The following is a 24,204-nucleotide window of genomic DNA, read 5'->3' as shown; positions in this document are numbered from 1 at the left end:
TGTGTGTGTTTCGTGTTTGCAATTCTGAATTATCACTGAAGGTTTGATGTCACTTTCAAATTTATCAGTTAGTTATACAGTGATAAATATAAAATTGCATCTACTTCTGTATTAAATTTAACTGGTTTCACCCTCCACCTATCGGATGCTTTGTTGCAAATTGTTTAATCTTCTGCTGAACAGAAGAGAGTGAAGGTTTTGATAGGTATTTAACTGTTGACTGAAAAGCACAAGTAAATGTATTTCAGGTGTTGGCATTTCCGTAAGTTATTCATGAGCCATAAAGAACTCATCCTTCTGTGTGATATTTATTCCAGTCCTTGAGTTAATGAATAACTTCTTAAACAGAGGAGTGATGGATGGCTAAATAATGTAATTCAAACATGCTTGCCCATGAGTCTCCTGCTCTCTTTCTCACTGGCACATCTATAAAAAGAAACTATTTCCCAGACACTCAGATGAATAAAACCCAACTCTTCTACATACACAAGTAGATACAGGCACAAACCTATTAATGTAACCAGACTCAAAATTATTACTTGTGGGCATTTTTTGGCATCACCTCTCTAAATCTGCAGTTCTACTTTATGCTGCTGGACAGAAAATCTGAGACCTTTCCTGACTTCTCTGGAGACTGTTATTCAAGAATATGTTGTAAAGAGTGAGTGATAGCTGGTAGGAATAGCTATGCTAAGGAGGTCTGGATAGTGAAGGACAGGGCAACATAGTAAACAAGAAATACGAGTGTTTATGTGTGTGGAAATAGATGCGATGGTCTGAAGCTAGCAGATGGGACAACAAACCACAGCAGAAGAAAAATGCTTGAAAAGCTCTGGTGGTGTTCAGCAGGTGTTCAGCTGTTAGTCTTCAAAAAGGATTGCAGTAGCAGCCTTCTGTACCAAGATAGGTCAGCAGGACATTAAATCACATGTTATCTAGTGTTGTTTTTCTAAAGCATTGTAAAAATACAAAGAATTACTAAGAATTAGCAGTTAATTTTAGGACTGACTATGCTCTTTTCATAATATTCTGATGCATTCTTATTTCATTTTTCAGTTTCTTCTCTTAGAATGTTATGGGGCATTTAAAGACTACATGGAAAGCAATATTCTGCTGCAGAAGTTTTCTGTCATAATAATTTCCCATTCTAGAAGGAAGACTGCAGAGTCAGGTGCTAAGGTCATGGTGTATATGGAGTGCTTATTCAAAAGATACTTATTAAAATATCTCTGTATATTTTATTGAAATTGGAATCTTTCAATGGATATACTAATTTACACTGTAGAACACACTTTCCTTTCCCAGTAACACAGTGGAAACAGAAGTAAGCCAGGGAGGAATGAAAGAAAACAGTCGTTTTTATCTGCCATAAATGTACTTATGTTTCCTACTTGATTCTTTTAATACCCCATGCTAACTGGTTTGTAATATGTATGGTAAAGGACTAAAGATAAGGAGATGGGGGAAGAGTAGTTACCAGGGATCACAGAGGAGTGTTCAGGTGTGCTTACACGTCCACTAGGTGCAAAGATGACTGCTCCTCAGTTGTGTTTGGCTTTTGCCTGTGGTACTGTGAGGTTGCATGCCTACAGCAAGGAAAGATAGAGTTTGAAATATTTAGAAGTGCTGGGGAAGCAACTGATGGAGGTCTTCAAATCTCTTCACATGGTTGTACTAGGAAATGATGTAGATCCCTGTCTAAATGACAAAGAAGAACTTTGCTGCTGCTGCAGCTGCTTAGAAGAAAGAAAGAGAACTTGAATGGGATTAATTTATCATCTTTCCATCTTTCCAGGCCTATGTACAGTCCTTGAGGACTGCAGTGATTTTTCCCCTTTTACTTCTGCCCCAAGAGAAGCTTGCATTGTCTCAAAATAGGTAACATTTCTCATTCTCTTGCAGCATTTTTGCAGCAACTCTGCGGCAATACTACAAGCTGCATGGTGTTCTGCAGCCATCTGATTGAGCAATAGCATAGAATATCTCATTTTAGCAGGGACTAATAAAATCAGTGTGCAGTTTGAGTGTTTTTCTTGTTATAAAAAACATTGTTTTTACAAAGTCATAATATTTGTATTTATCTACCATCATGTACTTTTTTGTGCTGTTTCTTTGTAACTCTAGATTGAGGCATGTTGATAAGCAAATATATATTGTGTTGTAGATCTGAGAGATGAACGCTCACACCTTATCAAAGGCTTGCATATACGTCTTAAGTTATGGTTGAGTGCTTATACTTCAGGTTGGGGAAACAAGCAACTGTCAGATACTGTCAAAAACAACCTCTGCAGCTCCTTTCTGGCTCACTGGCAATGGAAAGGGCTGTGCTTTTTTACTGTGGATAAGTCACTAGATGTGGGGCAGGCTTCAATAATAAATGAGAAACTGATCATCTGGTGTAGGAGGTCAGGGCTGGTGCTTCAGATACTGATGCTGAAAAGCAGAGGCAACTACTGAGGTGACAAGAGTAAAGCAAATGGCAGTGTGGAAGGTCATATTCCTGAAATAGTGAAAGTTTTTACTAGATGGCTTTTTAAGCACAGGACTCAAAGACAATACTGTTTAAATTTTCATATGTATTCTTCATATGTAAGCTTTTTACTTATATTATTATATTAGAAAAGAGAGATCTGAAAGAGACAAAGTACAAATTATCACTAGCTTGAGACTGAGTAAACTTCAACTTTATTTTATTTTTACATTGAACCCAGTGTCTTGAAAAAATATCATGGCTTGATACGTGATCCAGATGGTGCTCAGTGTAATATGGAGTAGTGCTGTCACACAGCTTGTTCACATTGCTTTCTACTGTGATGCAAAGACTTATGTCTGTGCTTATTTTCCCCCTTTCAGAAGCTAATTTAAGTAATGCTTAATACAGAAGTAATACTGGTGAATTCTTACTGGAGGCTCTTCTGAACTTCTGCTCTTTTTCTTCCTTATTTTTACACTTGAGATTTTCTATTCATTCATCTAGAAAGATTTTCCTAACTGTGTAATAATTTACATTGACTTTTTCTGTTAAGAAGTACAAAAATTTCAATAACAAATGTATGCACATGTAAGTCTATATGCAGGTTCTCTCTGTCAAGTTATTTTCAGCTGTTTTATATTTGACATGCAAACTACAGCGTATGTATCTATGGGGAAGTGGCTGAAGTACCCCTCAAAGACAAGAAAATGAAATGTAGGCTATCAGGAGGTTAATGAGAAAAAAAAAGGTCTTAATTAGAAGCAAGCTGCTGCAAGCATAGAATACAAAGATCTGTTATGTTTATGAGGAGGTAATAAATGTATGAGAGTTTGGGATGAAATTGAAGTACATGACTTTGAAAACTGCTCTATTTTTTACTTAATGAAATACATTTCATGTAGGAGCTCTGTCATTCTTCATTGTCCTGCACCTGCAGTGGAACTTTTAAATTATGTCTGAATCTCAAGGACAAGGGGTAAAGGACACAAATTCTCTCATCCATTTGCTTTCATTCAAACATGAATTTGAACAAGAGCAAGTAAAGCCAAACATCCACATGAATAACTGTTTTGCTGGCAACTTTTTTAATAAGGCATCAAATCATTACTTTTGATATCATTACCTCAAATATTCAATTTGACAGCTACTGATTCTAATCTTCATAGAATTGGTATGGTAACCACCAAATGCAAGCATCCATTGCCAGTGCCAAACATGCAGTGACATTTCAAGTTGAGAATTTAGTGACTGGGAAGGTAAAGGGGTTTGTTTGCCTTCCACTTAAAGTTTTGATGGTACTGAAGGAATCTCTCCTGCTTTTTTCAGCCAGCAATTGAATTTTTAGGGCAGATATTATGTGTGGTTTCTTGAATTGCCCCCACTCTGCTATATTGAAAATTATTTTGTGATTGATGTCACTATTATGAAATGCAAAAGCAAATAAGAAAGCAAAAATGGAGAACAGGAAGTGCCTATGTAAGACTCAGCAGCAATTGATGGAGAAATCAGGCAGAGTGCGTAAATAAAAACTCAAATGGAAATTGAGAGACATTGTCTAGATACACATTTGTTTGTTTCTGGATTATGTTTCCAAGACTAGTGAAAGACTATAAAGGTAGTTCAGTAGGAAGGAATCACATTGGTATCATATTTGGAAAGAAAATCTGACATTTGCTGGGAGTCAGAACTTCTATTTTAAAGATGTTTGTTTGGTAAACTTGCTAAATCTGATTCATTTGTGGTAAATTTGTTCATTTGTGCATTTCTTTTCTGTGTACGCTCAGGAATGTAAATTTTCCAAATTTCAGTTTAGCAGTTGTGCCTAGAAATTGATTTTTACTATAAAGTGAGTTAAATCAGTAAATAGCTATCTCTTGCTTGAGGAGCAAATCTGGGGGAGTTTCTTTTGGGTTGCTTGTTGGTTTGTTTGTTTTATGAATCCTAGAGATCTTACAGTTTTAATTTAGGATTTCCATTTGCTTGTGTTCATCCATTCTGAGCATTTGAAGTCACAGTGGTAAAAATTAAGCATTCTTTAGCATTATGTTTAAAGAGAGATTGGGGAGAGATTGTTTAAGGAGAGACTGGGCCTATACATTTTGCATAATGCCAATAGCAGCCCTGTACAATCTGAGAATATGTTAAACTTTATGTTTAAAAAGATGTTGCTGTGCTGCACTGCCTTATTCATACACCTCAATTACAGAGCTACAAGCCACTGTCTGAGTCAGGTCTGATTTGCCGTGCTGGGGATCTGATTTGGCAGAATTGTTTAAGTGCTTTGACGTTAACTCCTTTTTGTGGTAATCAAATGCATGTCTTAAATGAATAGTTTCCTGATTTCCCACTTTTCAGAGAATACAGAGCCTTGATCAGCTGCAGAAATATAAAGAGGATAAAAAATGAGTAATTCAAGATTCAAGTGGCAGGACATTTATAGAAACATTGAGTTTAAATAGCCTCCTTAGAAAGCAGTACAAAAATGGAAGGTGATGAGTTTAAAAGTTTGTTCTTAACTTTAAAATATCTTGGGCATCCTTGAAAAATTCACTCTAAGTCAACTTTGAAGAAGATTTAGTAGCCTACTGACTATCTAGGAATAACCAAGGTGCTCTCTTCAAGAGATGGCAGCAAAAATCTGGTCTGCGACTCTCATACCTTCTGCTGGGAGCCCAGGAAGGCAGACTTCCATAACCCATGGAAATCACGGTCCTTCAAGGACATTTGTGTATCTGACCTTGACTCTGAATGAATAACTATGAGCCTCAAGAGCCTTCAAAAGATGGGGCCCTGGTTATTCAGGAAAACACCTGAAATATTTGGTAACTTTGAACATCTGATGTTCATGCAAGAGGATACAATGAAGAAACAATGGAAAACAGATGGAAATACATGCTTCTATTCCATGTAATTAGTGAAATAATGTTCAAAAGTATAGAAAAATATTTAGCTTTTCAAATTTTATCATGTGTGTTATCATTAGTCATATGTCATTAAGAATGCACATATCAGTAGGGGATCTTGAGGCCCAATGGGCTAAGAGCACAGAATTGCAGAGTATCTGTACTTTGCATGGCCCCAAAGGCTCTCACTGAAATTCTTCCTCAGTTTTTTATTCCCATTCCAGCCCAACAGACTTCCCTCTCAGAATGAGTGTGCAGTAACTCAGTGCTCACACTCTTCCCAGCGCACTACCCTACCTTCAGCATCTCTTGATGGGAACATCAGATATACTCATCCATCCATTGATTCCTCCCTCTGGCACCAATCGATTCAGAATACATCAGAAAAAGATAAAAATGAATTAAAATCTAGGCTGAGCTGTATCCCTTTCATACCCCATTAAAGGTTTCTTTTGAGTTAGGATTCAAGATTTGATATTTACCTTCTGCTTTATCCTGCACTTCTGTCCAAAATTCCTTTATCAGTGTGCAGTGCAGATAGATTTCATTCTTATAATGGGTAATGTAATTTATATTCTTCTGTTGCAGACACGGATTCAGAAGATATTACCTGAACTCTGAGTTACAAAGGCTTGTGAACATGTTTGTCTTTTCTCTGTGTGTAAAATGATAACCTGCTTTAAAGAAATATTATGACTGAACGCTAGCTGATGAGAGAAATTACAATCATTTTGTGATTGCCCTGTGGTGTTCCTCTCCAGGATTTAGGGCTTCATCCTGCTTCACGTGAGGAGTGCAAAGTAATGGTCTCTTGCTACAGAACTCATTTGCAGGATTTATAAGAAAAAATACTTTTTATCTTGTTCTCTGTGAAATTTCATCTGGAGGCCTTTAGGGGCTATATGTAAAAGGAAAAGCAGAAATTAAGGACAGCAAGTTTATTACCAGTAATCGTAAACATATTATGTAAAATAATTGCAAATGAATCGTGAAGTAATGACAGTGTTCAGTGCAATTAGAAAAGGTTTCAGCACAAATCAAAGAAGTTAATAAACACTAATTCAAATAATGGTCAGCAAAGAAATAATCAGGAGTGACAAAGTTGGGAGAAACCTGTGTCAGCATTACCAAGATGCACAGTGAACTGGTGGTCAGGCTAAGTAAAACTGGACATTAATGGTTTATTTGCATCAAGGAGAAAGTCTAGTTCAATGAACCTCTTAAAATGGGAAAAACATAATTCTAGATTGGAATCGTACCATTGCAGTGAACAGTAATTACACATGCAGAGAAGCCAGATGCAAAATTTGGATTTTTTTAACATGACAGAATGAGTTATGAGGCACCGTGAAGTTATTTTTTCCTGTCTACTGAATTCATTTGCTTTTGCCTCTGTACAAGCTTGAAAGCCATATCAGTTTCCTTTCCAGAATATTTTTCCTCCTCATCATCCGTGCTCATTGGCTTGTGATTGTCAGGTTGTTCAGGAGTTTGTGCTTCTAAGATTTAACAAAAAATGTATCAGTGATTTCAAGAGTCCATAGGCAGTGTTTCAGAGGATGCACTTTCAAGCCTTTCCTATTACAGTCTGGAGCAGAGGGGCTGAACTAGGTAATGAATGATCCATGGAAAACATTGTGACCAGGCAGCCATGAAGCTGGAGAAGTTTATTTTTTTCTTCTTCATTCCACAACGTGACTTCATATTCTTCTTCCATGCTATATTTTATGTATGCTGAGCAAGTGAAACATAAACCAGTGCCAGGAATTGCATAACCCCTTAGGATTCCTTACCTACCCTATAATATAGAAATGGTGGACATATAGCTTATAGAAAAGTTGGTGTTATGTCATGGTTTAGTGTTGTCATGATTATTTCATATACATATATTTAATGGCAATTGTAAATATGTCTGGGAACTCACAGCCACAAGTTTTAACCAGTGTAGATTTCTCCATTCAAACACCTCATATTGAGTCTGAGACATTAATTTCTTCCCATGCTCACTATTCATGATCTCACCCAAGGCAGTGGAAAGAGTGCCTTATTTGTGGATCTGGAGATACCACTTTTTGTTAATTTTGCCCTTGTTAATTAAAGCAAGTAAAAATGTTCATTAGACATTTGCTTTAAGAGCTCAAAGACAACTATAGGGATCCTGGACGTTTGAATTTCTTCAGGAATTAGGGATAGTTCTTACACTCGTCTCTAGCAAGAAAGAAGTATATTTTATGGAATTTTTTCTTCTTGAAGCTCTTGTAACCTTGGAAATGATAGAAATGTCTGCCTTTTTTCTCCTTGTTTATTTTGCAAATCTCAGAGCTGTAACATCTGTGATGCAGCTGCCTCTGGCTATAACAGGTTTCTCGTCTGTCATGTACAGCTGCAAGATATCACAAAAGCATGACTTCTTTTTGTACCTAGAAATTGAGAGGTTGTATTCAGAGCAGCCTGGTGAAAAACCTGCCTTATCTCCAGCAGTATTGCACAAGTGCAAGGCTGGGTCAAGCTGTGCAGGCAGCAGAAGCCCTGCTTCCCCCTGCTGCTAGTGCACACAGCCCCAACCTGGTGCCTTCCAGCACCTCTGCCTGCAGCCTGTTGCTCCGTCTTTGGGCCACTGGTGCTGGAAGAGCTGCAGATTCATGCATTTTTATGAACTTCTAAGGCACTCTGACTTGCAGTGAATGCCAGCACTCACAGTACTTGCTTAAAAATTGCTCCACACCGCCCACTTGGACTTTCACTCCATTTCTGATGTTAATTTTCTTACGACTTTTTTTCACCTTGATGCATGCAATGACCATATCTCACTTGTTTTCTGTTCACAGAGCGGTTTACAGAACTACTGCTTCCTCGTGTTTGCTGCCATCTGCTTTGCAGGAGCAACCTACCTGTTTTTTGTCCTGCCTGAAACTAAGAACAAGACATTGAGTGAGATCAGCCATGCATTTGCCAAAAGAAATAAAGTCTCCTTGGAAATGCAAGAAATGAACCATTACCCAGAAGAGAGGAAATCAAGTGCTGAGCAAGAATCAAACTTCACTTCTTCAGTGGACAATGGGGAAACAAAACATGCAATTGTGTAAAACAGGGATGTTCTTTTGGGGTGGCTGGAGGGAAAATATGTTCTTTTCATTGAGTATGTTTATAGTAATTGTATTTTTAATGTGACAACATGAACTACTTCCTCCTCAAATATGTTTTAAAGTGAGTACAGGTGAACTCGTTAGCAGCTAGGGAGATGTAGGGGAACTTGGAGGCAGAGTAGCAGCAGCTGTTTAAATAAGAGCCAGAGTTTTCTCGGACACCTGCGAAGTAGTGGGGTGGAGGAATGTAGACCTGGGGAATGTAGCATACTGGCAGTGGGGAGCAGTAGTTGGCCAGGCACTGTTGTGTGTTGATGGTGAGGTGTGTATGCACCTGGAAGGAGATGAATGGGAAGGAGTGCCAGTAAGGATAGGGTTGCTAGGAATTAACATGAGCCAACCTGAAATGGGACCAGCTTTCCTTGCTCCCAATTGGTAAGCCTACACATGAGAAGTGAGGAAAAAGAAGACAGGTGATGCTCCTCCAACCTTCCAGTCCTTCTCCAGCTATTTTGGCTTTTCTCTGCTTCTTATGAAGACCTCCCAGCTATTCGTGACTGGGAAGCTACAGGGCCTGATGGGTTTCTTTATCTGATCTGCAAATCATGATCTATGATTTTCTTATAGTTTCTGAGTTTGCTGGCACTGCATTTCTGTGAGATACATATACATATTTTTATAAGACTGTTTCTAGAATTTCTAGTATGAAAGGAAATCTAACCCTCATATTGAAGGGAAAGAACTTTGATAGTAGTTATAGGGTGTAGCATTGAAAAGAAAACCAAATACCAAGTTTCCCAAGGGTGTTTTTTGTTGTTAATTTTTCTTTGGGTTTGGCTTTTTTTTAATTATTCTCTGTTTGTGTAAAATGATAACCAATTCCTCTCTTTCAAGTTCCTTTTAAAACAAGTCTTAGGAGCCAAAATTTCTCTAAGACCCAATAAACACCATTTTACACTCAAATTTCCAAAGGAACTTGGAAATCTATTTCTTATTTAGACATTAATTTGGGCTCAATTCTTAAGCTCTGGACCTTCTCCATGTTTATAAGCTTCTAAGCTACTTAATGCTCTTAAAACTGGACTTAAGATCTGCGTAATGTCATGATAGCAAGACTCAGCAGGTTGCCAAGTGGTAGGTGATCCACTGCCTTTCATTAGGATATTTTTAACAAACTCTTATTTCCAGTTTGTAATTATGATAATGGTTTTTCTTTTCTCTTTAAGTAACTTGGATGCTAAGGGTGTAAATAAGCAATTGAATAGCTGTTGTTTCATATGAAAAGTCAGTAAGTCTTAGTGCTGCTCTCAGTGAGGAGTATGGCACAAGAAGCAAGTGCAGCATTTAGGTAGAGCCAGCTGCTTCCGTAAGTTACATTTACTAATGTCCAAATTCATAAATTTGGGATTAAATATATATATATACTCATATATATCCAAAATATAAATGTATATGACTATACATATATTCATACATAGAGCAAGAAATAAATGGATAATTGCTTTCTAGTATTTATTCTGTTCAGACTTCCCTGACTACTAAGCTGCTTATTGTTTTGTTTCATACTGTAAATTAAGATCAAAGATCCTGATAGCTATTACTTCTAAATGATGTATAGGGTATACTTTGATTTATTTATTTATGATATATTTGCTGCACACACCGTAAGCATAGATTACCTAATAGGGCAATTTCACCATTGGGTAACAAAAGAAAATTGTTCTAAGACTTTATGCCTGGATTTATCCTATTTTATCGGGCTAGAGATTCAGCAACAAGTCAGACAGAAAAAAAAGATACATGTAAGGGAGTTAAGAATGAAGATTCAGATTTATGATACTGGTGCTACTTTTAAGAAACTGAGTGTATCAGGGCTATACCAACTGATTATGAGATACAGAAGCTAATCAAATGCTATGGAGAAAAATGAAGAAAGGTGTCTTCAATAACCCCTTCTAAAGTTGTATACCTAAGAAATGGATATGTCTTCTTTTGGTGGCTCTTGTTGCCTACCCACGTGTTACCTGAGGCTTTCTAAGTGGTGGCTAGGTAAAAAATGAACTTGAACGCGATCCCTACAGACCATTTCCAGAAGAAATTCTTCTACTGCCTGTAGAGCAAGACTGGCAAGTTCAGACCCTCTCATTCAGGTTGAAAATTATTTTGCAATTAGGGCTACTGACATGAAATGATGTGATCTTACTGAGATGAGGTGGCTGGACTAGAATCCATTATTATTGTCAAAATTAGAAAAATGTAGCACTCAGTGCTATTCACTGATGTGCATTACAGCAACATTATCAACAAATAATGCCTACCAGATAACTTCAATAAAATATCATGTTGGCCTAATAGAGCAGTTCAGTTGGTCTTCTGCAACAGGATAAAATTATCTTACTATTGTTTAAAATTGCATCTGGAGCCCACCTATAAACATGTTGACCAAAGGATGCTCAATAGCATTTCATATTGCAGCTCGGGGGATTGTGCATAATTAACAGTAGGGGTTGTGTCCCCCTTGCCTCTCTCTTGCTATAGCCCAGATAGACACACTCCATATGCACACTTTCTGCAGACGGTGACTGCAGACAAGGACAGCGGTTGCCTCTCCTCTGTCCTTTGCTCCAGCCCATGGCTCAGTTGCAAATCATTCCATCCTCCTGATGTACTCTGGTGCAGGTGCTCTGCTTGCTGGCTAAGGAAGTGGCTGCTGTCTCCTCTGCCTGGGGCTGTGAAAGTTTCTGAGGAAGCTGCAGATGTGCGGGTACTGTGTAACTTCTCATCTCTCACCCTGAAGAGAGTTTTGTGTTGTTAAATTTGTTTGGTAATTATTATTTTTTTTATTTCCAATGTTATGCTGCTATAGCTTCTCTAGCAACAAGAGGACAACATAGAAAATATCACCAATGTTGTTTGGTTTTCTGGTTGAATGTGTCATGTCTGTGGCCATGTGTTTGTCAGTGGTGCTACGTGGAGCCAGGTTCAGTTTTCCAGTTTCAGGGAGATACTATTGTTTTTTCTTTGTACAAGCATTGCTGGTGGGTTGTGTGTGCTTGATCAGCCATGTCCACGCACAAAGACTGCAAAATAAATCTTTGGAATTAAATACGTGATGGAAGTTTTCTTCTGACTAAATCTGAATCTCCTCAGCTGTCCATGTTCAGCTCTCTGGACGTTCTGTATGTCCCAGTACAGGGCTGTTTGTCCCTTCATATGAATGACTCAACTCAATTTGGACTCTGCCTTTGGCTAGTTGGAAGTTATGGGGAAGAAATATCAGACCTGAAACTGCATATTTTATGGAGTATTACTTATATTCTGCTTCCCAAGACAGATTCCACACTTAATTCTTTCATATTTTCATTTCTGTAGGGAACCTGCTTTGGCAGGGGGGTGGGACTCGATGATCTCTGGAGATCCCTTCCAACCCCTAGAATTCTGTGATTCTGTGATATGTTTATATTATTAGGCTGTGGAAATAAAAATAGAGGTATCAGTGAGGGGTATTAAAACTGGCTAGTGGTAGAAATAAAGGTGTGTAAGAATTACTGAACCCAGGGGGCCTTTTTTGCAGAAAGCTGCAATTTGCTATCAGTGATTTTGATTTCCTAAATTTCTTTTTGATGTGGAATTCAGCCAAATGACTTTCTGGTACAGAGATATGCAAAACTTGAGATTTCAAATATGCATAAAACTTGAATTTCATACTTTGGGTTCTGAAGCCAATTTTCACTCCACAAGGATCTGCTCTCTAGAGGGGGAAGATGTATTTCAGCCATATGGGAGAATTTTCATCTTCAGGCTCAAATGCAAAAAAAAAACCAACACCAAAACAACAGAAATTTTCTTTCTTCCTTTTGACTATTTTTATGTGCTCTTCCTTACAGAGATCACCATGTAAACTACTACAGCTCCCATCGCCTCACACAACAGGAAGAACAAATCAGAGTAAAGCATGGTTAGGAGACACCTGCCGTGTTTTTCTTTCAGCCCAAGTTCAAAAAACCATCTGAAATACAGTCTAAAAATCTGAACTATATAGATCCAAATGGTGAAGCAAGTTTGTAAATTCCAAGATTCCAGCTGTTACGTTAACTGAGCTCTTAGTTCCAATCTGGGCCCATACTTAGCCCTCTCTGGAAGTGATGTTATTACAGAGTGAACCCTGTGAAGAGGTGAATTTCATGGCAAAAGCTTGGTGCTTGGGTTTGTAATTGAGTTATCACAGCTCAGTAAGCAATCAAGCATAACCTGAGTCACTACAACTGTCTTCCTTGGTAAGCTAAGCTGCATTAACGACACTTTTGCTGTGACCTAAGAGAAACACAGGGCTCAGAGGATAATCAGGGCTCCTTTACATGTTTCTGCTACAATTCTGCTAAATTTCCTCCTACTCCAGTTAGTACAACAAAGCAATGCATGAGGTTATGGGAATTTGTGATTGTCTTAAGATAATTCCAAAAAGTAAAAAGCAGAATATAACCCTGCTTGGCCCTCTGAAATACAGCCTGTTAAGAGCATGGACAAGAATGAATTTGTCTGCTGTTTGTAAGCTGCCATTTGTAAGACATCATGATAAGATCTAAACTACAAAAGGGAAGATTTAGATTAGATGTTAGGATGACATCCTTTACTCATGAGGCACTGGCAAAGGCTGCACAGAGAAGCTGTGGGTGCCCCATCCCAGTAGGCACTCAAGGCGAGGTTGGATGGAGCCCTGAGCAGCCTGAGCTGGTGGGGGCAGCCCTGCACATGGCAGGAGGTTGGTACTGGTTGAGCAGTACAACCCCAAATTTCATATGGATTCACCTCTTTGAACTAAACTTTACTTTCTTTTTATATGCATATGCGTGCAGAGAGAGATTGGTTTATGTTATCCCATCACAAAAGACTGGCTGTTTTAATTCTCATATTAAAAAAAAAAATAGGCCATTTGGATATTATTTTTCAGAGGAAGAATGGAGTTTTTTTCTTAATTCTGTGGAACTATCTCTCTTAAACAAATGTGAGGTAAATACCAGTATAAGAAGTTATATTTACTTTAAAACAACACCACGATAAACCAAGGTTAGACAATTTATGTTCTGTCATTGACTTGCTGAAGCCTTATCTTCCAAGCTAAAAATCTCTATGAGCTGTGATAGACCAATCATTTGCATAACTAACAGTGAAGTTAGTTAGTTCAAGACTTCTCCTGAGCAGTGATGCTCAAATGACTGCTAATATACAGTAAGAGAACCAGTTTCCTTTTGTCAAATATGCTTAAAAATGAGCACACAAATATAAAAGTTATCCTTAATAGCAGCATTTGAGCTTTCTTTCAAGGCATCAAAAGTACTCTTAAGACTCTTTTTATCCAACTAGAGAACAGGTTTGTATTTAAGTCCTTCAGGCAGCAGGATGTATTTACATATGTTTAGCTTGGGTTAAGCCAAATAAAGTCTTCCAGCATGTAGTATAAAACATGCTGGAAGGAGTTTCAGGTATCACTCTGAGTTGACAGTGAAACCACTGCTCAGTTTGCACCAGTAATCAAAAGAAAAAAAGGGACAAAGGAATGGCAATAGGAAACATGAGAAAAACGTAATATTACATGTCTGCTCTCCCCTATTTTAAAAAAGGTGTAGAAGCATTTAGGTGATTAGGGTTGGGTTTTTTTTGTGTGTGTTTTAGGAAGGTTAAGGAAAGTTAAATAGGTTAACAGGATGAAATATGGTTGAAGAAAAAAGAATACAAGACAGATGACTTGTTTTTACAGTGAATGGCTCAGGAACGCGCAATTAAAAATAAATATAAAACTAATAGAAAAAAATTTAAATGCATAACTAAAATTTTAGAATTCATTGGAACAAACTAGAATTAATCAACATTATTAGGATTAGATATTTAAATTTATGGTAACATTCCAATTGAAATTAGGCAAGAGAAAAAAGAAAAGCTACAACTAACAAGAGATAAGAAATTTCTCTAAGGAGCTCAGTAGTTTGTAATTGGCTATTACATCCATCTTTCACCTTCTTTTGAGATGTGTACATAATTTGTGGAGGTAAGATGATATTCTATGTGGATCATTGTTCAGTCACACTGTAATAAATCTGCAGTGAGAACTATGAGCTGACCCAGAATCCAATAGAACTGGGGAAATCCCAACACTAATAGGAAAAAAATATCAGACATTCAGTTTTATATGTTTCCAGAAAAATACCAAAGCCCCTAAATTTTCTCCATACAAAGGAACTTTTCAAATGCAAATTGGAACATTGTGCTTAATGACAAGCATTGGAAAACTGTGTACTGAAGTTTCTTTCTTTGCTCTAAGAGCTCCTTCAGTCAATTTTGCAAAGATATTACAAAGGTACAAGACTTTTTTTGGTTATTCACATTGGCTGATAAATATTAGAAATAGAAATGAGTATTAGTAAGAAAGAAAAAGATGGAACAATACAGCAATAGTAGGAGGCGGATCATTATGTCTGGCAAGTTTCTGTATTTTCTGTGACAGCTGGTATGGATCACTTGAAATTTAAAAAGCCTATTAGTTTTTTTTTTTTGTTATTTTTTTAATATTCTCAAATTGTATTTGTAGATGGGGTCAGCCTTGTGGTACAAGCTAATGGGTTGAAGAAACGGAATCCCAATCAAGTGGGTTGTGTCAGCACACAGGATGTAGGAGGTGATGAAGAGATGATCACTTTGGAATGCAAAATTGTTCAAAGTTTTTTTGACAACTTTTTTTTTCAAATTTAGAAGTGACAGAAAATTGTAACACATCATACATGCTTTCACTGTCATTACACTACTTGGAACGACTTTAAAAACGTAATTTGAAGGCAAAGACATTTCTTTTGTCTTTCAAATGCAAGATCATAAAATCAGAATCATAGAACATCCTGAGTGGGAAGAGTCCCACAAGGATCACCAAGTCCAACTCCTGGCTCCATGCAGCACCACCAAAAACCCAAACCCTGTCTCTGAGAGCAGTGTCCAAATGCTCCTCAAACTCCAGCACCTCAGGACCGTGCCTACTGCCCGGTGCAGCCCCTTCCATGCCACTGCTGACTGGCGCAGATCCTTTCCCTCACCCCCAGCTGCTCCTCCCTGGCGCAGCTCCATGCAGTTCCCTCAGGTCTTGTCGCTGTCGCACAGAGCAGAGCTCAGCGCTGCCCCTCCGCTCCATGTGAGGATCTGCAGCTGCCAAGATGCCTCCCTTCAGCTGCTCTGCTCTGGGCTGAACAAACTCAGCTGTTACTCATACTTCTTGTCCTCTAGACCTTTTACCATCTTTATAGCCCTCCTCTGAAGGTTCTGCAATAATTTTATGTCCTTCTTTACTGCACACAGTAGCTGGTGACAATACTTTCTTCTGTATCTCATACTAGATTATAGATTCCTTCTTGACAGTGACTTGATCAATTACATATCATGAATAGTGCCATCAGACCAATTTTTTCCTAACACTACATTTAAAATGGGATGTCTTCTAGGTTGCTTCTGCTTCATAATCAGAACCAAAATGAAAAAATAGCAAAATATAAAACCAGTGCACCTCTGGATCTGCATGCTATGCATCCTAGAGAGGTTTACCATTAAATACTTGAGATGGAATCTACAGGGATAAACTGTAGACATTTTACTGAGTAAAGCTAATGGGCATTTTACCTTTGTTTCCATTGCAGATTGGGATTTCACTCAAAAACTTTTTGCAGCACTGAAAATATGTTCACAGTAGTATAAGAGTAATAGATTACCAACATGAATGAAAGTCAAAACATGAAAATGTTGCAGGACTGGCTCCTTGTCCAGTCAAGAGTAGATTGCACAGATGTTGCCAATCTTGCTGCCCAGTTAATTAGAATACTACTGCTTCTTAGGAAGAATGAAATTTAAAAGAACTCTACAATTTGCTTTGTGAACTGCTCTGTAGAAATTAGTACAATGAAGAGATTTGCCCTAGGCATCTGTAATATTTGTCTGACCTACATACACAGCTGAAATAATGTGCCCTCCTTACAAAGGGTAAAGTCAGGCTGAGTTTCCATATACTGTCACTGCCAACAGCAGAATTCCTCTTTAATTTAGCATTTGCTTAAAGAACAAACTTTTAGAACTTATTAAGGTGATATTTGATATGCTTAATCTGCTCTATGGCCTTCTGTGTTTCATATTTGTGATTTTAAGAGTTGCTTCATTCTGTATTTTTTAACGTTCTCATCATTTATAAATGTCTTTCGTAGCAAAAGAACTCCAGCCCTTTCCTGTATCTAAGCTGCAAACACTTAAAAGAGCAGATTCTCTTGCATTATAAAACCAAAAAATAGCCCTGCATTGCATTTATTTAATTCTTCCTCATGTAACATCTTCACAATACCTGTCACAGTCTACATTTTTGTTGGTTGAATTTACATGTAAGAGAACAAGGGTGAATGATAGAATCACAGAATCACTTGAGTTGGAAGAGATCCTTAAAAGTCATCTAGTCCAATACCTCTGCAATGAACAGAGACACCTACAACTTCATCAGGTTGCTCAGAGGGCTGTCCAACCTGACCTTGAATGTCTCCAATGATTGGGTTTCTACCACCTCTCTGGTCAACTTGTTCCAGTGCCTCACCACTGTTACTGAATAAAAACATCACAGGAACAAAAATCCTAAAAGTCCAAGGAGGTGACAAGGCTGGAGGAGTCCATCTTCTCTTCTCTCACGGAGCCAGCTCTCCTCTCACAGCTCTGGGACTGTGGAGCTCCCTTCATGTCAGAAGTAGGACCGGCTCCTCTCCACTTAAGTGCATTTTTGCATGTTTACAACAGCCTCTCAGATAAAAACTAAACTGTGAGGGAAATGTGAGAAGCAGAAATAACAGAGAAATGCTGAGCACAAACCAGCCTGGCTCTGCCAACTGACCCTCTGACCTGAGGTGCATCCTTACCACATTCAGCTTAACACATAGCATAAAATCCCACAAACATTTCCACCTTGAGGGAAAATCACTGCTTAAAAACAAAGCGTAACTGTCAAAAGTTTGCTTGTCTTCAGGTGTGGTTGTCCACTGGCAATGACACTGCTGTTACGCACCAATTTGGTTTCACATTACTTTTTTTGATGGGTCAAATACAGTTCTGTCACAGTGATGACTAATCACTCTGAATCAGATAATGTACTTCACTACAAAAAGAGAGCAAAACATATGAGACAGTGAGCTATTAGATAGTTATTCCTTCTGTGCGTTCAGTATAGGCATGCAGAATGCTTATCAATTTAAAAGCCTTTTGTAGTTACAAAGGCAGCCAGAGGAAAAAATGTTTGGAGTATTTTTTTTAGTAGTTATTTTAGGATAATTGCTGCTTTCAGATGTTTCTTCTCCAGTATATTCAAATAATATGCACAGAGAAATATGCATCTCAAACTCATGAAAATTCTTGCTGTAGGGTTAATAGTGCAGTGTGATTAATTTTTAATGTAATTTACAAATGTAGAGATTTTCTTATTCAAAACAGAGACTGTACAAAAATGGTCTGCCATGGTAATGAGTGCATTCTGTTATCAAAGCTGTTACTGCAATTGTGGATATCATGTCCATACTAGGGAAAGAATTATATATATATTTTCACATGCAGAGCTTTTTAAATGCATATCTACTTATATGTTTCCATGTATATATTTATGTATTAATAGGTATATAATGGCTTTATGTGGCTTACAAGATTTCAGCAGAAATTCCATATCCTAATAGCAGTAATCCATAAAATCCAGTACACTCTGTTTTCTTACACATGTTGGATTAAGTATGACTTTTTTTAATCATACATATTGAAGTACTTCTCTTGAACAGTTCACAGATACTTATGATTTATGCATCTGTGAAGAGTTCAATGATTTACTTTCTTTAGTTAGAAAGAAGTAGTTATAGAAATCATCACTGAGGTGGCTCTATCCATTAGAATATAAATGCAGCTGTGCACAAGTAGCAAAGAGGGAACACAGTTTCTTGCCAACTTGGATTTTAGACATTAATTCCCATTCATTGATGCAAAGGTTGTATTAGCTATCAGTATAATTCTATGCAAGCTGTCTGAGCAAATCTAGGGCCAAATAGCACTACACTTCAGATCGTAGTTGCTGAACTTAGAGAAGCTTAAAATATCACTGAAAATAAGTTTTCAAGAGTTATTTTTAGTTTGAGCCTATATAAAGTCTATTCCAAAATTTTCACATGGCTTGACTAGCAACTTGAATGTCTCGTAACTTCTTGTGAACTTAATACTGAAATAGTGAAGTACCTTATGCATTGCTCAGTTTATATTGGCAGTAGTATGGAGAGTTGTATTCATATATTGATGCTTGCATCTTTTTATATACTCTAGCACAATGCATATTAAAAAAAAATGTGATTAAATAGGTTCAACTTCTTGAATGCTAGACCATACGCCATTAGAATGAATAGAATCATAGAATCGCCAAGGTTGGAAAAGACCTCTAAGGTCATCCAGTCCAGCCCTCCATCTACCACCAGTATTGTCCAATAAACTGTGTCCTAAAGTACCACATCTACACATTTCTTGAACACCTCCAGGGACAGCAACTTTATCACCTCCCTGGGCAGCCTGTGCCAGATATTCTGACAAGAGTAAATTCAAACTTCTGGAATAGGACACTGACAATATGATGCAAGGCACAATAAAGCCAACAGGATCACAACACAGGAGCGAATAGCAAGAAGCCGTGTGGAGAGTAGGGATAGAACAATTTATCTGACTGCTTTGAAATGCCCCTGAATCCCCATGGCCCTGTTTGGGAAAGAACTGCAAGCTGGGAGCCCCCAAGGCACAGATCAGGCACAGCTGTTTCCTTCTCTGCATGGAACAACCTGTATTTCTGTGCCTTTAATCTTTCATGCTTTTTTTTTTTTTTTTTTTTTTTTTTTTTTCACACTGCAATCAAACCTTTTCAGTGAAATTTTCTTAACTGACAGGATATGAGAAACAATTGTTGAATTTTTGAGTGACTTCACCCAGAAAAGCCTTTCTTCCTTTTAACCGATGTATTTTTGTCTCTAATAAGCAAGCTTGAGCAATTGAGCATTTTTTTCATGATTAAAACTTACTTTACTCTTAAATTGTTTCACACAGCAGCAGAGGAGCCCGCCATAGCCATGCCATTTGTACTGTTTTTAGCTAACACTCTAAAACGTGGCAAACTGAGCTTGACAGTACTTGTCGCACAGAGACAGGGTACAACAGTGCTCCTCTTGACCGTAACGGAAAAAGAAAAATTAAAAAAAAAAAAAAAGGAAATCAATGGGAATAGAAAAAAAAGCTTTAATTAACATCTAGAATTTATAACGCTGAATGTATCGATCTGGAAAGTCGCCTAGTAATTACAGCTGAAACCTCCAACATATAAAAGATACAGTACTGAACTACACTGCGCTTCAACACCATTTGGCAAAAAAGCAGCCAAACAAGAAGTAAAACCCACACACCAAAAATTGCTGCTGAACAATTCTATTCTCTTGGCTTGACCTTAGTGGCACCAGCAATTATTGTTTTATAATCTGGAGTGGGAGACTCCAGTTTGTGTCATCAGGACTGGGTACTGTGAATGAGTGCCTCATTAAGGCAGTACAGTGAAGGAGTCAACACCATCGTTAACCACAGAAAACTTACAAAGCACCTTGCTGTGCACTAGGAATCTGATAGGCACAAGCTCAATTTTCCCAAATGACTCAAGCAACAAATACCGTGCTGAAAATAAACAGAAAGCATTTTTTTCTATACATATTCCAAAGCTCAACATCTGTTCCACAGTAAACATGACACAGAGTTGTAGAATATTAGTACTTTCACAGCAAAGGTAATTAAGTTCTTGGATTATCTATCCATCTGTTTTCAGTAGTTACACAGTATGTGCATCTGGGGGGAAGAGAAACACATGCTCTAAGTATCAGCATGTTCACATAGCTTAGTGGCTTTTCTAGTGTGTATGCTAAGAGTGATCTATGGGACATTGCTACGTGCCTTTCTCCCAGCATCCCAAATATCGCAACACATGACAAGCAGTGGAGTTGCACTGATGTGAGAGCCATAGGCACGTTGAAACATTTCCTATCTGCAGACCTTATTTGAGAGCAGAGGCTACCAAATAGGTACTATTATTTCTGCTCATCATCCTCTCAGGGTCTTTTTTACCCTTTGGTGTTGGAATATTTGGAGGCACATGGGAGATCTGATGACTTTGCCTCAGAAAGATTGCAATATGAAACTGACTGAAGCCAGGGAAGCTGGTCATCCTTATCAGAGTTAAGTAAATCACCATGCTTCTAAGCAGCAGGATAAAATCAAATTCACCAGAGACTGCTCTGTGCTGCCCATGGGTGGCAGTAGTTTGAAGAAGAATGTCCTAAGCAGTGTACAGCTTTGTCCCACTCTAAACAGGGAATGCAGAACCACATGGGACGTATGAACAGGGAGAGGGTTAGAACATTAACAGCCCACCTTCATTTGTCAGATAAATGTCACCACAATTTGCTCTCAGGCCCTGGAAACTGCGAGTGAAGATATAGCTCTCTGTGATCAACATGATAATGCTGTTCAGAGTTGTAACCCACTTCAGTATCCACTACCCTGGGGTTAGAAGGGACCTTCTCTCAAAATCACATAATTTCTTTTTTTTATTACTGTTATAAAAGGCCATTTGCAATGTGGATGTGGCCAATCCATACTTCATGGGTCATCTCTTACTCTTGGGCAGATAAAACATATCTCCTATACTTGGTCTATGTCACCTCATCAGTAGCAAGGCTCTTCTGGTTCAAGAGCTTACATGATCACTTGGTTGTGAGAGGAACACCTCCTGTGGGTGAGCCTACCTAGCTCATTCTACAGCCAACCACATCACAAACCAAACTTGTTGTCCACAGCAGCCGCAGGAACCCTGGGCAGATATCACCATCTCCTGTTTGTCAAACATTGTTAGGTATTTTCTTCATGGGCTACCTAATTTATACCCAGTGTACTGGCCATTTGTAAGTATTTACAATGTTGATGAGTCAATAGAGTTACCGATCCCTGCCTCAAAGAATTTGGCTGGAGTTTAGTCATTCAGAAGTACTTCTGAAGAGTGCTGAAGTGAAGTCTGGATATATCCAAGGTGTGTCAGCTGTCATAGAAACCTCCATCTTCGTGTTACACCATTTCTCTTATATACAAGTCTACTAGTCAGTAAATTTATCTTCATCTTATCCACAGAATTTCTCTTTACCTATGAGAGGGCTGTTCAAAAAGCCCTCATGTTGATGAAAATGTTGCTGAATAGCTGGCAAATATTAAGAATTATCTTCACTCACCAGCATCACTTTGCCAGCTGCTGAAATAGCAGAACAACCAAAGGACTTAAGAAAAATTTTTTGAAAAGACTGTGATAGTATAACAACAAAGAAGAGGAATTAAATGTACCCCTAAAAATAATGCAGCACCCTCAGCTTTGCTGCTCATAACAACTAAAGCTTTCTTCTCCTGCAGTAAGAAAAAAATCAGGGCTAGTTTTAAATTTGTTCCCACTTCTACTGTTGGTCATATTTCTTGTGCTTACTTCATTCCCTGCTCACAACTCAACACTTGGGAATGGCAATGTTTAGTTTATTGAATTTTTCTTTTTTAAAATGCTAGTGGCAACAGGCAGTTCTTTTCAAGAGAGTTTGCAATGAATCTGAGCAATAGCAGAAATGATTAGATTTTGAAATGAAATGAGTACAGCCAGTTGGGCAATGAGCATCTTTGAAAAAAGGCTTTTCTACCAACACCTGGGCACTGGGAAAAAGTCAAGCCCCAGTGCTGCATGCAGAGAGATTCCAAAATCTAGCTTTGCAAATTATTCAAAATAATTTAAAAGTGTCTTTGCTTGAGCTGGTGTTGAAGAAGCATAAGCAAAGTGCTTTTTGCAACATGATTCACACAGAGATCAAATCTGCTTCAGTCAGATTTCTGTCCAACTACTTAATATTCTAATGATCACCTTCTTATTCTAGATGTTACAGGAATTAATTTTAAAAAGAAAGAGATGACACACAGGGGTAGAAATTAACCTAAAAATTATCCAAATTATTCTTCTACTGTCTATCTTGACATTGCCTATTCATCAGAGCTTTAGGGTTGCTGGAATCACTCTGCACCAGATATATGAGGCTGCACAGCTGAGAAACTGGGCACTGGCACAAAGACAGATGAATAAGTAACATCTGAATATCATGGTGATCAGTGATTGGCAGCACTGTATTGCTTCCCATCAAAGGTACTGCCCCATCTATAAGACGGCCTGGAAACAAGGCTTTTCTCCAGGATCACATAATTCAATTTTAGATCAAGAAGCTGAAAAAATAGTATTTTCCTAAAGCAAATGTCATCCTTCAAATTCTGGAGAAATTCTGGCTTTTATTGCGCCTGTGTAACTTTGCAGAAGTTAGACCAGGGTTTATGTCACTGTAATGGTGATAAAACTTCAGTCACATATGGAGAATCAAGATATTGTACCTCCAGTTCATTGTCTAATCTGCCTAGAGGCAGCGAAGAGTTTTATTCTCAAGCATAGATAATGGTGTGAAAAACTATGATTTAAAAAAAAAAAAAAAAAAGAAAAAAAAAAGCCATTACTTCATTTTCCCATTTTGCAAATTTTTTTTTTTTTTTTTTTTTTTAATTACCATTTGTTTCATGGCTGGAAATGCTGCGTAAATGCTATTACTGTTATTCATAGTGCACAGTCAATCCACATATATAGTTTCTTCTGATGGTAATGTACAAACAGCATGTCTCATGTTTTAAGAATCATTTGACTTACTTTGCACAATGCTTTCTGAACCTCCAAGTCAGAAAAGATGGAAACAATAATTTATACTTATACCATGTGTTGCTTTTTTCAAATACATATAGGCTCTAATCTTTTTCTTCCTGGATCTTTCTGTTGGTTCTTAATACAAAGGCAGACACTAAAATGCATGTTAATTATACAATGATCCAACTATTAAGCACGCAGCTTTTGTGCTTTAGAAAAAAATCATTCTAGTTATGAATTTATCTAAATATGATTTTAAAACAGTGTGTCTATGGAATAATTACTACTGTTCTCCCAGTTAGCAAAATCCATTTTCTATTATCATATGCTTTTCAGTGAGAACTAATAAGTAATAATAAAATAAGCACATGAGTGAAGTAGGTTAGAACGTGAATGTGCCTAGCAAATAGAGTTGAAATATGTGGGATTGGTCCTTGTAACTGTGTTTGGACAAATGCCCGAAACCATTTTCCTTCCCTCTTGTATCTTCACAGGAAATTTCTTGTAAATCTTTTTTCTGATAATCCCTTAAAAATGAAGAAATCAAATATCTGTAATCTATTCAGCCATTGCAGAACTATATTATTTGCAAGTGCTTTCAGCCATTGATCATGCTTTGGTCTCCAGCTATGGAGGAATGGGTGCACTGTTTGTAAATTGTTCATCTGGAAGATGAGGACTCTCAGATTTCTGAGAATAAGTCAACCTAAATCTGGACTCCTGTTTATATCCACACAGCACTGTACCAAACTTGGGGTACTGAACCAGGTCCCATGTTCCTCTGAAACAACCAGCACACAAGTGTATCACATCTAGAACCTTTACAAGAGTTACAGTGTGCTTTGTATTCAAGAGCCAACACATACACACAGGCTGTGTATACCATCGTCTAGAATAAACTGACATCAATCCATG

General features: G+C 37.8%; 1 protein-coding gene across 5 annotated transcripts in view; it reads left to right on the top strand.

The window, feature by feature from the left end:
• The window catches only part of SLC2A9 (solute carrier family 2 member 9), a 92,114-nt gene extending 80,546 nt beyond the window's left edge, over positions 1–11,568 (top strand). For 4 of the 5 annotated variants that reach the window (XM_052681660.1, XM_052681662.1, XM_052681663.1 and 1 more), the window contains one exon: positions 8,205–11,568. In XM_052681660.1, coding sequence (XP_052537620.1) covers positions 8,205–8,462 — 258 coding nt within the window. In that variant the 3' untranslated portion in view covers positions 8,463–11,568. The remainder of the gene's footprint in view (positions 1–8,204) is intronic. The other variant, XM_052681664.1, reaches the window with a different exon arrangement.
• Positions 11,569–24,204: the final 12,636 nt, after the last annotated feature.

This window comes from Tympanuchus pallidicinctus, unplaced genomic scaffold (assembly GCF_026119805.1).
Source record: "Tympanuchus pallidicinctus isolate F22 unplaced genomic scaffold, pur_lepc_1.0 scaffold2, whole genome shotgun sequence".
NCBI lineage: Eukaryota > Metazoa > Chordata > Aves > Galliformes > Phasianidae > Tympanuchus > Tympanuchus pallidicinctus.
The sequence above is the reverse complement of the archived record's forward strand: the minus strand, read 5'-3'. Positions and strand labels throughout refer to the sequence as shown.